A 12,177-nucleotide genomic window follows, 5' to 3' on the forward strand; every position below is an offset into this window, starting at 1 on the left:
TTACCTGGAGCTCTTCCACCTCCTCTTCTCTCTCCCTCTTCCTTTTGCACCATTCTCTCGCCCCTTTTCTCCTTCGCCTCGTCTTTCCTCTCTTCTCCCTCTTTTTTCCCCTCTATTTTCTCCTTTATTCTGTCCTTTCACCTTTCTTCCCCTTCCGCGCGTTCCCCTCCCTCTCTTTCCACTTTAACCATCTCCTAGAGAGCAAGAACTCTTCATCTACTCCGGAAGGGGAGAGCGGGGCTGAAGCCTCCTCCCTCTGGCCTGCCCCTTTCTTAATAGCTCCTCCTCCAGCTCCTCTCGTTTCCGACTTTTCAACCCCTAGAAATCCCGGGGGCTTCTCGGAGGCGGCGGGCTACACTACATGTCCCGGGGCCTATAGCTCGAGATCGTCTTTGGGTTTAGCTCACTTCCCTCCAGCCCACCCAAAGTCTCCGTCTTCCTACGGTTACAAAGGGTCTCAGCTGCACCAAGCGCGCAGGCTACACTCCTGCAGCGGGGAACTGGAGACCAGATAATCCCACGCGGCGCCGCCCCGAGTACCCTCTAACTGGCGGCCGACACTTTGAAACAATTGAGCCAGTTCAGAAACTGATTGAGGTGAGGGCACGACCTCGAAATCCCAGGCAGGAAAATGAGGTCTGGATCCTCTCTGTGAGAGCAGACATCTCAACTACTCTCTTGCCCCACCTCTGGCCAGGAGGTCCGGGCAAGGAGAGTCCTTCAACCGAGGAGAACCGGCAAGTCCCCGATCCCGCTGGGGCCTTCCGCCTCTCTTCCCTCACCCCCTAGGAGGCTTTATCAGGTTCTAATTGCTAGTGGTGGGGGCCGTGGGTGCTCAGGACGCCAAGAGGAGGCGGCTGCCGAGAGAGGCCTGCCTAGTTGTCAGTATTGCCGCTGACCACTCGCAGGCTCATAGAAATGCAAACACAGCCCGTGCGTGATCCGCGCGCGCCCAAAGCCCGAGCGCACACCCCCGGTCCCCGCCCCACTTGCCATCGCTCACACTAACACGCACACATGCTCTTGCAAATGCGCACGCACAGAACCTCGCGCCCCCTCACGGAACCTCGCGCCCCCTCACACCCAGCCGCGCTCCTGGCCCATCTCAGCCAAGTGACCCCACCCAGCGACGCCCGGTCTGCCCGCCGACCCCTCGGCGAACCCCTCGCCTTACGCCCGCCAGCCTTCGCGTACGCACGCGCACGCACGCATTCCCTGTGCCCCCGCGCGGGGGCGCAGGCCTGGGGTGGCGGGGAGCCGGCCGGGCCAGGGAGCCGCTAGAGGAGTCCGGGTGCATCCCGCGCTTGCCTTCCGTGCGCAGCCTCCCTGCGCGGAGGCACCTGGTTCCCTCTCGGCTCTAGAACGCTAACAGCTGGCGCAGAGCACTCAACTCCTCCTCCCTCTACTCCGAGACCCCTGTACCCTCCCCGCGCGCCATCTCCTGCCCCTCATAACAGGCTCGAAGAGTAAACCCCCAAACGCGTCCAGAAGCGGCTCCTAACTCTTCGCCGGCAGCACGCTGGAGGCTGGATTTCGGAGAGACTCGGGACTGGAGTCTAATTGCTGGCCTCTTCTGGATCCGGCTTGATTTTCATATTTTAAGAAGATTGTCTTATTACCTTTGAATACTCCTTTTTACGAAATTTCTGGAGGAGCTCAGTGGGGAAGGCTGGGGGGAGTCTGATTTTAAGAAAGCAAGCACCGAAGGGGCAATTATTAATTTTCCTCGTGTTTGGAATCCCCCTCTGGACGAGAGAGCGGGCGAACGCGAGCGAGGAGGAAAGAGTGGAGAGGACCGGCGAGGCGCACCAGCCGGAGCCACCTCCTTCCCGGCCGCCCCCTCCCCACTCCCCCTACACACGCTCGCTCGCTCGCCGGCGCGCGCACACCCCCCGCGCCGGACCCGCACCTCGGCGGGCGCCACACACTCGGCAGCCCGAGCCGCGGTAGCCGCAGCGGGATGGAGGCGGCGCGTACGGAGCGCCCCGCAGGCTGGCCGGGGGCGCCGCTTGTCAGGACGGGGCTCCTACTCCTGTCGACGTGGGTTCTGGCCGGCGCCGAGATCACTTGGGACGCGACAGGCGGTCCAGGGCGCCCGGCGGCCCCGGCTTCGCGGCGACCGGCGTTGTCTCCACTCTCGCCGCGGGCAGTGGCCAGCCAGTGGCCGGAGGAGCTGGCGACGGCGCGGAGAGCCGCCGTGCTGGGGCGCCGGGCCGGACCAGAGCTGCTGCCCCAGCAGGGCGGCGGCAGCGGCGGTGAGATGCAGGTGGAAGCCGGAGGGACGTCGCCTGCAGACGAGCGGCGGGGACGGGGCATCCCAGCTCCTGGCAAGCTTGGCGGCGCGAGGAGGAGTCGCCGGGCTCAGCCCCCCAGTGCCCCGGAGCGCGGGGATACCCGGGCTACTGCTCCGGCCGATAGTTCCAGAGGAAGCCGTCCTCTGGCCAAGGGTTCCCGGGAGGAGGTGAAGGCGCCGCGGGCTGGGGGCTTGGCGGCTGAAGAGCTCCGGCTGCCCAGCACCTCCTTCGCGCTGACGGGGGACTCGGCCCACAACCAAGCCATGGTGCACTGGTCGGGACACAACAGCAGCGTGAGTACCCACCCGGCGGCGGGTCTGCCTATTTCCTGACACCGAAGGGGAATGGTCGGGGGTGGGGGCGGGAGCGGGAGCGGGAGCGAGGGGCAGATAGTTGCTTGGGGGTCGAGGCGGGGGACATATCGACTTTTGGAGAGAACAGGTTTGTCCGGTTCCCCCCACGCCCCCAACAGGTTAACGGAGTTTGTTGTTAGACGCTGTATGCGTTTGTTTACTGGAGACCCTAGAATTCGGGCCGCCGGGAAGAGAGAGGAAGGGGCTTCCTAAAGATGAGTCGGGGAGGGATCTGTGTCCACTTTCTCCCATACTTGGCTCGGAGGGTCAGGTTTCTGTTTGCGGGGTGCTTGAATTCTTGGATGAGGGCAAGGGCTCACTTGGGGCGGGAGGCGCTGAACGGACCGATTCCTGCGACTGGGTGGGCTCCCCACTTCCCCGCATCCCCGCTCCCGTCACGCGAAAGCGAACCCGGGAGGCCACTCGGACTCCCGACCTCCGGCTCGCCTCGGCGTCTCTGCTCTCCGCTCCGGGCGCGGCGTCCGCCAGACCAGGAGGGAGGCTCGGCCAAGTCGGCCCCAAGCCTTGGCCTTCAGGTAACCCCGGTTCCTCCTTCAAAGCCCAGGGAGCGGCCCTGGAAAGCCATAGCGGAGGCCGTAAAAAAAAGTTTAAAGCGCGAAGCGAAATTCCACACCCATCCAACGCCCATGCCACAGCGCTCGCCCTCACGCACGCACAGGCACACGGAAGTCGCTGAGCAGAAAACTCTCGCCTCCGCCACTGCGTCCTGCGCCACCAACGGCTCCCTGAGCGGAGTTGGGTCCCTGAGCTTCCCGCACACCTCTCCGCCCGCTTTTCCCCGCCACCGGGTTCTCCTGGACACGGATGTACCGAGAGGTGGCGCCGTTGAGCCCGCTCTGACCGATTCGGGCGTTCGGGACTGGGTGCCCGACTGAGCACGGCGCCTGCCCGGCAGCTGCGGCGGCCTGCAGCGCGTGCCCGGAGGGGCTCCGCCCCCACCCCACACCTTGCCGGCACTCAGCGCTGTGCAGCCAAGCAAAGAAAAGGCGGGGGACAGGTTCCCACCATCTTCCCCATTTCCCTCCCTCCTGCGGTCGCGACTTCAGCCAGATTTGCAAAATTCTTTCCTCTTCCCTGGCTCTACGGTTTAGATCAGAACCTGGCGTTGAATAGAGTGCAGGCTCCAGACGGAGGATGACGGGTGTCTGTACACGCAGCCTTGGGGAATTGATTTCATAGGAACTCACCCCGCAACCTGCCGTTTTGTATTTCACTTCATGACTGGTGTTTGAAAATATTTCTCTGGGAAATTTTTGCCTTATTTTAACAGAGCCTGGGGTGTCCAGGATTGAGTATTGAATAAGAGGGAAGCGAGGGGTCTGCAGAAGGCAACACATAAGCAATATCAAAGAGCAGATTTCTTGGTTTTTAATGATGCACGGTACAGGCAGCCCTGCCTGGGTAACTGATGCTGGGCTCAAAGGACCAGCGGAATCCAGCTCCGGAGGGGCGCGGTGGTGGGCTTCATCTGCCTTGGATGAAGACCCCCGCAGCCTCGGGCTGACAGCTCTGACGAGAGGGGTGGACAACGTGCGCCTTTGGAAGGCTGGGTGATTGAAGACCTCCAAGTCCCTTCCAAGAGAACTTGGAAGTGTGCGCTGGCGGGGAGATTCTCTGACAGCTGGGGTAGTGAATCCCAACTTCATTGTAGTTTGATAATCAGTAAGAGAGAGAGAGAGAGAGAGAGAGAGAGAGAGAGTGAGTGTGTGTGTGTGTGTGTGTGTGTGTGTGTGTGTGTGTGTGTGTGTTGGGGTTCTTGCTGAGGAGGATGGATAGGATGCGTGGAAGTAAATATGTCCTAGGAAGAGGAGGATGTGATGTCCTCACATCTGTGGCTTTACTTCTGCCACATTAGGACAATATAAATTCACCCTCCCTGAAGAGATTTTCTGTGTCTCTGCTTTTATTTTAAGGATTATTTTTGAGTATTTACAAAGCCTCTGAAGATGAGACTTTAGAGAAAATGCTTCCTGCAAATAGCAGTTAACTGTGCATGGCCTTCTTTGCTCATCTTCAAAGCAGTTGTGAAGCAGAAGAGGTGAGGGGCAAGTCTGGCCTGTGCTCCCTGGGAGATGATTCTTCAGTCAAACGATGGCCAAGGGGCTTGGGTACTGGACCAGTTGGGCTTGGAGTTCTTAGTGCTACAGCAATGAGATTGGAGCAATCTATGAAGAGCCCTCAGGGACTTACTGGTTGTGCTCTTGGCCAGCCTTACTGCCCATCCACAGGTGGATGTAGGGCCACACATTGTCCTCTCTCTCCAATCTAGGGAAGAGCTGCCTCTTTAGCCCCCTAGGCTGGACCTGCCTCTTTTGATTACATTTTGTAGGCAGTACCAGAGAGACATCCTTGATTATCAGGTCTGTGAGTCTCTTTAAAGAAGTTAGAGAAACATACTCACACGGCCCTGTCTTTGAGACTTTAAGGAAAATCTCCTTGAGAATCACTGGGAAACCAGTTTCAGCAACATTTACCCAGTTGGTTTTTCTCCTGTCCCCCTTTCCTGATGGCAGGAAAAGAAGGTGTTGTTAAAAAAAAAAAAAAGCCAGGGTGAAGAGTGATGGGGATGAGGATGCTTTGGGAGGGTTCCTTCATCATTGGTTTCAAAGTGGAGGGAGATGTTGATAAAACAGAGAACATGGGGCCTAGCTCCGGGCTCTTTTGACATGGAAAGAGAATTTTATCTTTTCTTCTGGCTTCTAGAATATTAGACATGTCCTTCTTCAGGAGGCCACCAGTTTAACTTTTAACACAATGAGGGTTTCCTTGCTCTTCTTCCAAGTGCCTCTGACAAACATGATTACTTGATATGAGTCCCTTTTGGGGAGCATTTACAGTAACCCTATGTAATTGAAATTGGAACTCCATTCTGACTGATTTTATGGTCAGGGATGTAGGGTGGGACTTGGAGAAGGGCCTTCAGCACCCCTCATTGGTCCAGTATGTGCCCCAGGGGGTTGAGGGTGCAGGAGGAGACCCTTGTCCAGGGCTTGGAGTGGGTATTTGCCTTGGTCCAAGGACAGAGAGAGATGGCTTTGGGGCCAAAGAAGTGCAGCTGGCCTTGGGCAAAGGGATCAGGACGGCTTGGGGTCTGGGCATTACCTCTGGCCATGTTGCCTGCCAGGTACTCTGGGTGGAAAGTGAGTGGACTTGGCCCTGAAACTTTTACTCTGGAGGAGCCATTTGCCATTTTTTCTCTCCAGTTGTCTCCAGCTGGGATCCTGGTGACTAATGGGTTAGAGAGTGTTTCACAAACACCCAGAGGGAGCCCAGTCCCCATGGCTTACAGAGAAACAGAAAAACACATTATTCTGTCCTTTTACTTCGAATGAAAGAAGAATCTTCCCTGCTTGCTCATTGAGTTGGCAAATGGCTCTGGAGAGTGGAAAGTTGTGAAGGCACAGTCCACTTCTCCACACTCCCTCCTCCTTGGGTTAACCCTTCACGGGCCCCCCCATTCCTGGTGCTAAGGTGAAAACATTGCATCTGCCCTAACATTGGTCCTGATTTTCTTCCAGCAGCTCACTTGCAGTGGCAGCGATTTGCCGGCTGCTGCCCCTGCAGTGTGTCTGCTTGGAATACTTGCCAGGTGGTTTTCAATTAATGTGCCCAACACTGCATTTTGGTAAAGAGAAATGGGAAGGTTCTGATATTTCTAGGTCCTCCCAGATCACCCTGCCCTGAGCACACTAGTAGGTGTAACACACAGATTCTCCCAGGCAGGATTTCCTACCCTTAACTAATTTAGCTGGACTGTGTTCTAAAATATTTACTCCTAATGTGCAAAATAGTGACAGATTTGATCAGATTAATTGTATTTCACTCACTGGAGTATCTAACTGTGGCTCCCAAACAGATTTTTCAAATAGCTTTTGGCTGGATTGCCTTGTCTTCATCGTCCCTGCTCACAGTTCCTGTGTCACAATATCTTAATGCATTCTGCCTTCTCAGAGGCTTAATAAAGAAGGCTGCCACAGGAGCCATTCTTCAGGGGTTTGCCAAAAAAATCTGTTTTTAATTAATATTACAAGGGGAAACAATCTCAGTTAAGATGTAGCTGGGAAATGCATGGGGACATAATGGCACTAATTGCTCCTGGTCATCGTTGGTCTGAGGGGCAGTGGGGAGAGGAGGAGCTGGGCACAGGCTGTTTGTTTGTCTGCTCTGTGATTTCTCTGATGGCTGGATTACAGGGTGTGATTTCCATCTCAGATCCTGCAGTGATTTCCAAGGTGAGCAGAAGTTACAGACTCCTTAATTGAGAGGCCTGATTTAGTGATAACAAAAATGCAGTGGCTGGAACTTGCTTTGTAGCTGGCAAAGAAGGAATGCCGGGAAGTGACTTCTCCAGTGGTGTTGGATTTAAGGGAAGGGGAGTTGGTGGCTCCAGTGGCAGGAAGGCTCAGTGGACAGAAGAGAAAATTGCTTTTTCCTTGGGCTGTGTAAATCTATTGTCAGTGGAGGAATCCTGGAACTGGATGATCTGTGGGCCCTGAATCATCTCATAAGGAGCAGAGAGGTGTGACAAAGCAGACACTCTGTGATAGGAAGATTTGGCTGGAGACCAGTGGTTTATCCAAGGCTAGGTACAGATTGGCTAAGTCACTTGAGGCTTGTGGCTTGACCTACCTGTTGATTTCCCACTTTCTGCTTTCTTCTGGCCTCTTGGCTGGCTTGAGACACTTCTCTTATAGAGGAAAAAATGTCAAAGGATGATTCTGCAATAAATTTGGGGGAGAAAAGAGGCCTTGTGGAGGAGGAAGTGAGAAATACGGAATGTGAGTGCCTGGTGGGTCACTAGGCAGTTCTGCTAAGCAGAACTGGCTCTGTGGAATAGATCGAATTTGGCTAACCAAGTTTATTCTTCCCGTGTTGTGGGTAACTGAGGAAAGGCTCTGGATAGGGCTCTGACTTTGTTGGTAGTCCGTGGAGATGAGGGAGCTTTGTCTTACATGTGGTTAGCACTTGATAATATTTGATGAAGTAAATGAGACAGTCTCAAGTCTCATCAAGCAGAAACTATTAAGGAATTAGAAATTGTTGTTGCCTGGGATAGCAATGATTTCAGAACTTGACTGCTACTATAACCAGGAGTGTTTCTTCCAGTGCATCTGCATTCTAGCTTGAGGACCTTTGGTTTCTTTAATTCAAATCGAGAGTCCATTAGCCTGGCATTCAAGGCTATGTATGTCCTGAGTCTACTTCTCAAACTTTGGATTTGACTCTTCCCTGATGGACTCCTGCATTCTGGAGAAGGCCCTTCTCTGATACATCCCACCCTGCATCCCTGACTGTAAAATCAGTCAGAATGGAGTTCACTGTCCCAAGCACCTTGAGGTCTCTTCCACTTGGGGTACCCTTCTTTCTTGATGAAAGGGCACCTATTATTCATAGCTCAATTCACCTTTCAGCCTCAGTGGCTCTATGAAACTTTCCTTAGAAGCATGTATTTCTTTTTTCCCTTACTTGTTTATAGAATTTATAGAATACACTACACATTTGATTATATTTAGCTTAGTACTTACTTTAGTCTTACATTATTTGGTGGATGTTTTGAGGGTAAGAGATAAAATAATTAAAACATCACCCACTCTCTCCCATTAACATCAAGCCTCATGAGTTCTGTTCTTCTCATCCATGCCTGGCAGCATGTGCCATAGGGAGTACATATCTCACTAATACTGAACTCACCTGGGGAATTGGATGGTGCCTTAGCTGCAGGATAAGGGGAGAGGAAAGAAGACCATTTTGCCCCAAGATGACTAACAGGTTAACGCTGTCTGTTAATAACACTGAGTTTATACAACTGGTATATTATTTAATATATGAATGTTAACATAAGATTCAGAGGGATCTCTGCCCTAGTTAGTAAGAGGATAGAAATAAGGACTAGTTAACAGTCCTGGCTTCTCATGCACTTCAGAGATCAGATGGACACTCCCATAAAATGTTCACCCATTTTCTGAGTGTTTCCTCTGTATGTGGGATTGTCCTAGAAACTGTGGGGTTGGTAGAAGTATGATAGAGGGGAGAAAATAACCAGTGTTAATGGGGACCTCTTGTGAGTCACCTTCTTATTTGAGTTAGTGAGTAAATCAAGTCTGGTTACATCACAACCAGGAACAATTTTACTCATTTATTTTGATCAGCATAGTTTGGGTTTAATTATTTATGGAAATGCTGTTCTTTATAGTACACTAATAAATGTGCTATAGTAAATTTTGAAAAAATAATGGAATCTAAGAACCTCAGGATTGCACAAATTGCTTTCTGCTCTTGAGTGCATGTGAGGAAGCAGAGGAAGCCATCCCTACTTGATTCAGATGAGAGGGACCTGCAGCAGAGTGGGGCCAGCAGGGCTATTGGTCAGTAAACCTGTGCCCTTGGCTAAGTAGGGGACTGTTAGTTGGCACACATTGGAAAGAGAAAAAACCTTGTTTAGGGGAAAACCTGGAAATAAAGCTATGTAGGATAATCAAGGATCCTGTTAGGTGTGGGATTATTTAGTATGGGTAATGGTACAGCTTGTGCGAATTCATATTTGTGTAGAGATTTCATCCTGAATGCAACCCTCTTCCAGATTTGTTGAGAACGGATAGACTGGGAACATGAAACAAGTCACATACTAAATAAGATCATGGATCCTGCAGCCGGGTGCCTGGGTTCAAGTCTTGCTTCTCTTTCTTAATGCTGTGTGAGATTGGGCAAGTTGTTACCCTCTCTGCTGTTTCTTCATCTGAAAAAGAGGGGTGATGATATAGTATGTCTCACTTTGGGCTGTTGTAATAATTAAGTGAGACTGTACAGGGCAGAGTGCTTAAAAGAAGTGCCTGGCCCATTTGTAGCAAGCCCTCAAGATACTTTTAGTTTAGTTGTTATTTTTATGTCTGGAAGGGGCCTTCCCTTAAGTTTCAGATGGAAATGTTGAAGGAGAAGAAGGAAGCACTTGCTCAAAGTTTCCCAGTGAGCTGATGGCAAGGCCTTGGCTAGAACCCAGTTCTCATCAAGATGCTCATTTCAGCCACCTCCCATAGTTCATGTCCTTAGCCAGACGAGTCTTTGCCATGTCTATCTTTTGTGTAGTGCTAAAGTCGACATTGGAAAGGATCTAGAAGTGAGAGACTGGGGACCTGGATTCTTGAAATTCATACTCAGAATTTGTAATAGAAACAGAATCATATTAGTTAGATAGATAAGAGTATTTAGATTCAAAGATTACACTAACAAGCTATGAATAAGTTTAACATTATTTCAGGGCTATTACTGCATGGATAATTAAGGAATTCAGAAAGATGAAGAGTAGCTTCTCTCAGATTGTGTATCCATGATTACAACTCACAGCTAATCAAGGGAGATTTCTGGAGGGAAGTGAGTAAAGTGTGTAGCTTCTAAAACATTGGAGAACACTGAGTTGCTGGGGCTGGTTGGCAAGCAGAGCCCATTGTGACAAAGACTCATCTATGCCAGAGTTATAGGCTAGACCTTGATGTTCCATTTTTCCTCTCCTCTTCTGTATTTGTGCCTCGTGTAAAATGGGCACATCACATGGATTGGAGCTATCTGTAGAATTTCTGCAGCCTGTTTCCCAGAATTATCACACTGGTACAATCCACTAATTACTTCGTGGTGATCTATACCCTTTGAGTTGCCGGCTTGAGTTCCCTTTTTGCCTTTACCCTATGTACCAAGAATGGAACCTGACAGCCCTATGTAGACACTAGAGGGAGCGTTGCTCTGGGAAAGAAGTGAAAATAAATAGGATGAAATAATGAAACAATGCTCTACCAGGAATTGTTCTGAAGGAGAGAAGATGAGAAGTAGCCTGTAAGTGAATCATGTAGGGGTTGTATGATGACCCATCAGTTGGCAGCAGGGCAGTTTTCAGTCCTGAGGGGCTGATCATTTAGCCTCTTCCTGCAGAAAAAAGGGGAGTAGATACAAACACGTTCATTCAGCAGTTAGATACTCAGCCAATTAATGACTGAACCAACACTCTACAAATAGATTCAGCTGTAAGTGATGCTTAGGCTAGGTTCTCCCGTTTCTTCTGTATTCCCTCCCTTTTTGCCTCCTTGCTCTCTTGTATCTGGTGGTTAGTCAGCACATGCTTATTGAATTAAACGGAATAAATACTAGTTTAAATGCTTAAAAGTGCCTGGGTAAAGAACAAGTGTCTTGGGGATGGAGAAGTGTCTGGCCTGCTGTTGCTGGCCTGGGGACTGCACCCTGGGACATTGCAGCTGCCTCTCACAGGCTCTCAGGTCCCACATGCCTGACTTATCCTCCCAAAAGCCTTTTTGACATCTATGCTGAGGTAGGCAGTTTCTCATTCAAATGGTTAGAATCAGGTTAAAGATTACACTGCTGCATAAGAAATAAACTTTTTCTTTTAAAAATCTGTTCTCAGTGGGAGATGAAGAACAATTACTGAATTGAACATTTTTTTTCAAGACTGGAAAAATAGCTCAAGCTGACATATCTGAATGTGATTACACATAGTGGGGGAATTTGTCTACAATAAGGGTTTTGAGACAATTAAGCTGGTGAGACAGAGAAACTTGTTTTCCAGAGTGGTGGTGGAACAGGAGGGTATCCTTAGAGGTGAAAGAGTTGCTTATCTCAACTGTGTTGCCTTCCGTGTTATTCATGCTTGAAAGCAAACTTTTGTTTGAAAGATTTCTCAAAACTCTCGTGAGAAGGTCCTTAGGCAACAGCAACCTTGAACAAGTCTCTAAGCCTTAGTTTTGCTGGCTATAAAATGATAATACCATACTTGCAGGATTGTTGTGAATCTTAGAGATGATGCCCATAAAGGGCCTAGCATAACAGGCTATTTTAACATAAGAGTGTTCATTTTTGTAATCTCAGCACTTTGGGAGGGCAAGGCGGGCAGATCACTTGAGGTCAGGAGTTTGAGACCGGCCTGGCCAACATGGTGAAACCTCCGTCTCTATTGAAAAAAAAAAATACAAAAATTAACTGGGCGTTGTGGCACATACCTTTAATCCTAGCTACTCTGGAGGCTGGGTCAGGAGAATCTCTTGAATCCAGGAGGCAGAGGTTGAATGAACCAAGATGGTGCCACTGTACTTCAGCCTGAGTGACAAGAGAGAGACTTCATCTTAAAAAAAAAAAAAGAATGTTAATTCTAATTTGGAGATCTGTTGGTACTCTACCCATATTGCCCCAGTATTCCTTTGCTTTGCATGCTGGCCTGATTTCCAACCACCAGCACCAGGGACTGTTTGCTCAACAGCTTTCCCTGGCCACTGTAGCTTACTTTGATCACACAAGGCACACACTGGAAGAGTCAAGGAATTAATGCCTGCGAGGGAGCAGGGAGCAGCCACCTACCAATGATTGGTGGGAGTTGATGGATAAATATCCAGCCTTTTTGACCACTGGGATTGGCTAACTTTGAGACATGTTTCCTTCACGGTCTCCCAGAGCTCACAGTGGGATTAAGTCCCAGTTTTAAATTTTTTTTTTTTTTTTTTTTTTTTTTTTTT

At 50.4% G+C, this 12,177-nt stretch overlaps 1 protein-coding gene across 1 annotated transcript in view; it reads left to right on the top strand.

Annotated features, from left to right (window-relative positions):
- Positions 1-1,256: 1,256 nt before the first annotated feature.
- Positions 1,257-12,177, top strand: part of SORCS3 (sortilin related VPS10 domain containing receptor 3) — a 605,284-nt gene continuing 594,363 nt past the window's right edge. The window contains exon 1 of the mRNA XM_032281554.1: positions 1,257-2,587. Coding sequence (XP_032137445.1) covers positions 1,961-2,587 — 627 coding nt within the window. The 5' untranslated portion in view covers positions 1,257-1,960. The remainder of the gene's footprint in view (positions 2,588-12,177) is intronic.

This window comes from Sapajus apella, unplaced genomic scaffold (genome assembly GCF_009761245.1).
Source record: "Sapajus apella isolate SASKATOON/1434 unplaced genomic scaffold, GSC_monkey_1.0 scaffold13, whole genome shotgun sequence".
Classification (NCBI taxonomy): domain Eukaryota; kingdom Metazoa; phylum Chordata; class Mammalia; order Primates; family Cebidae; genus Sapajus; species Sapajus apella.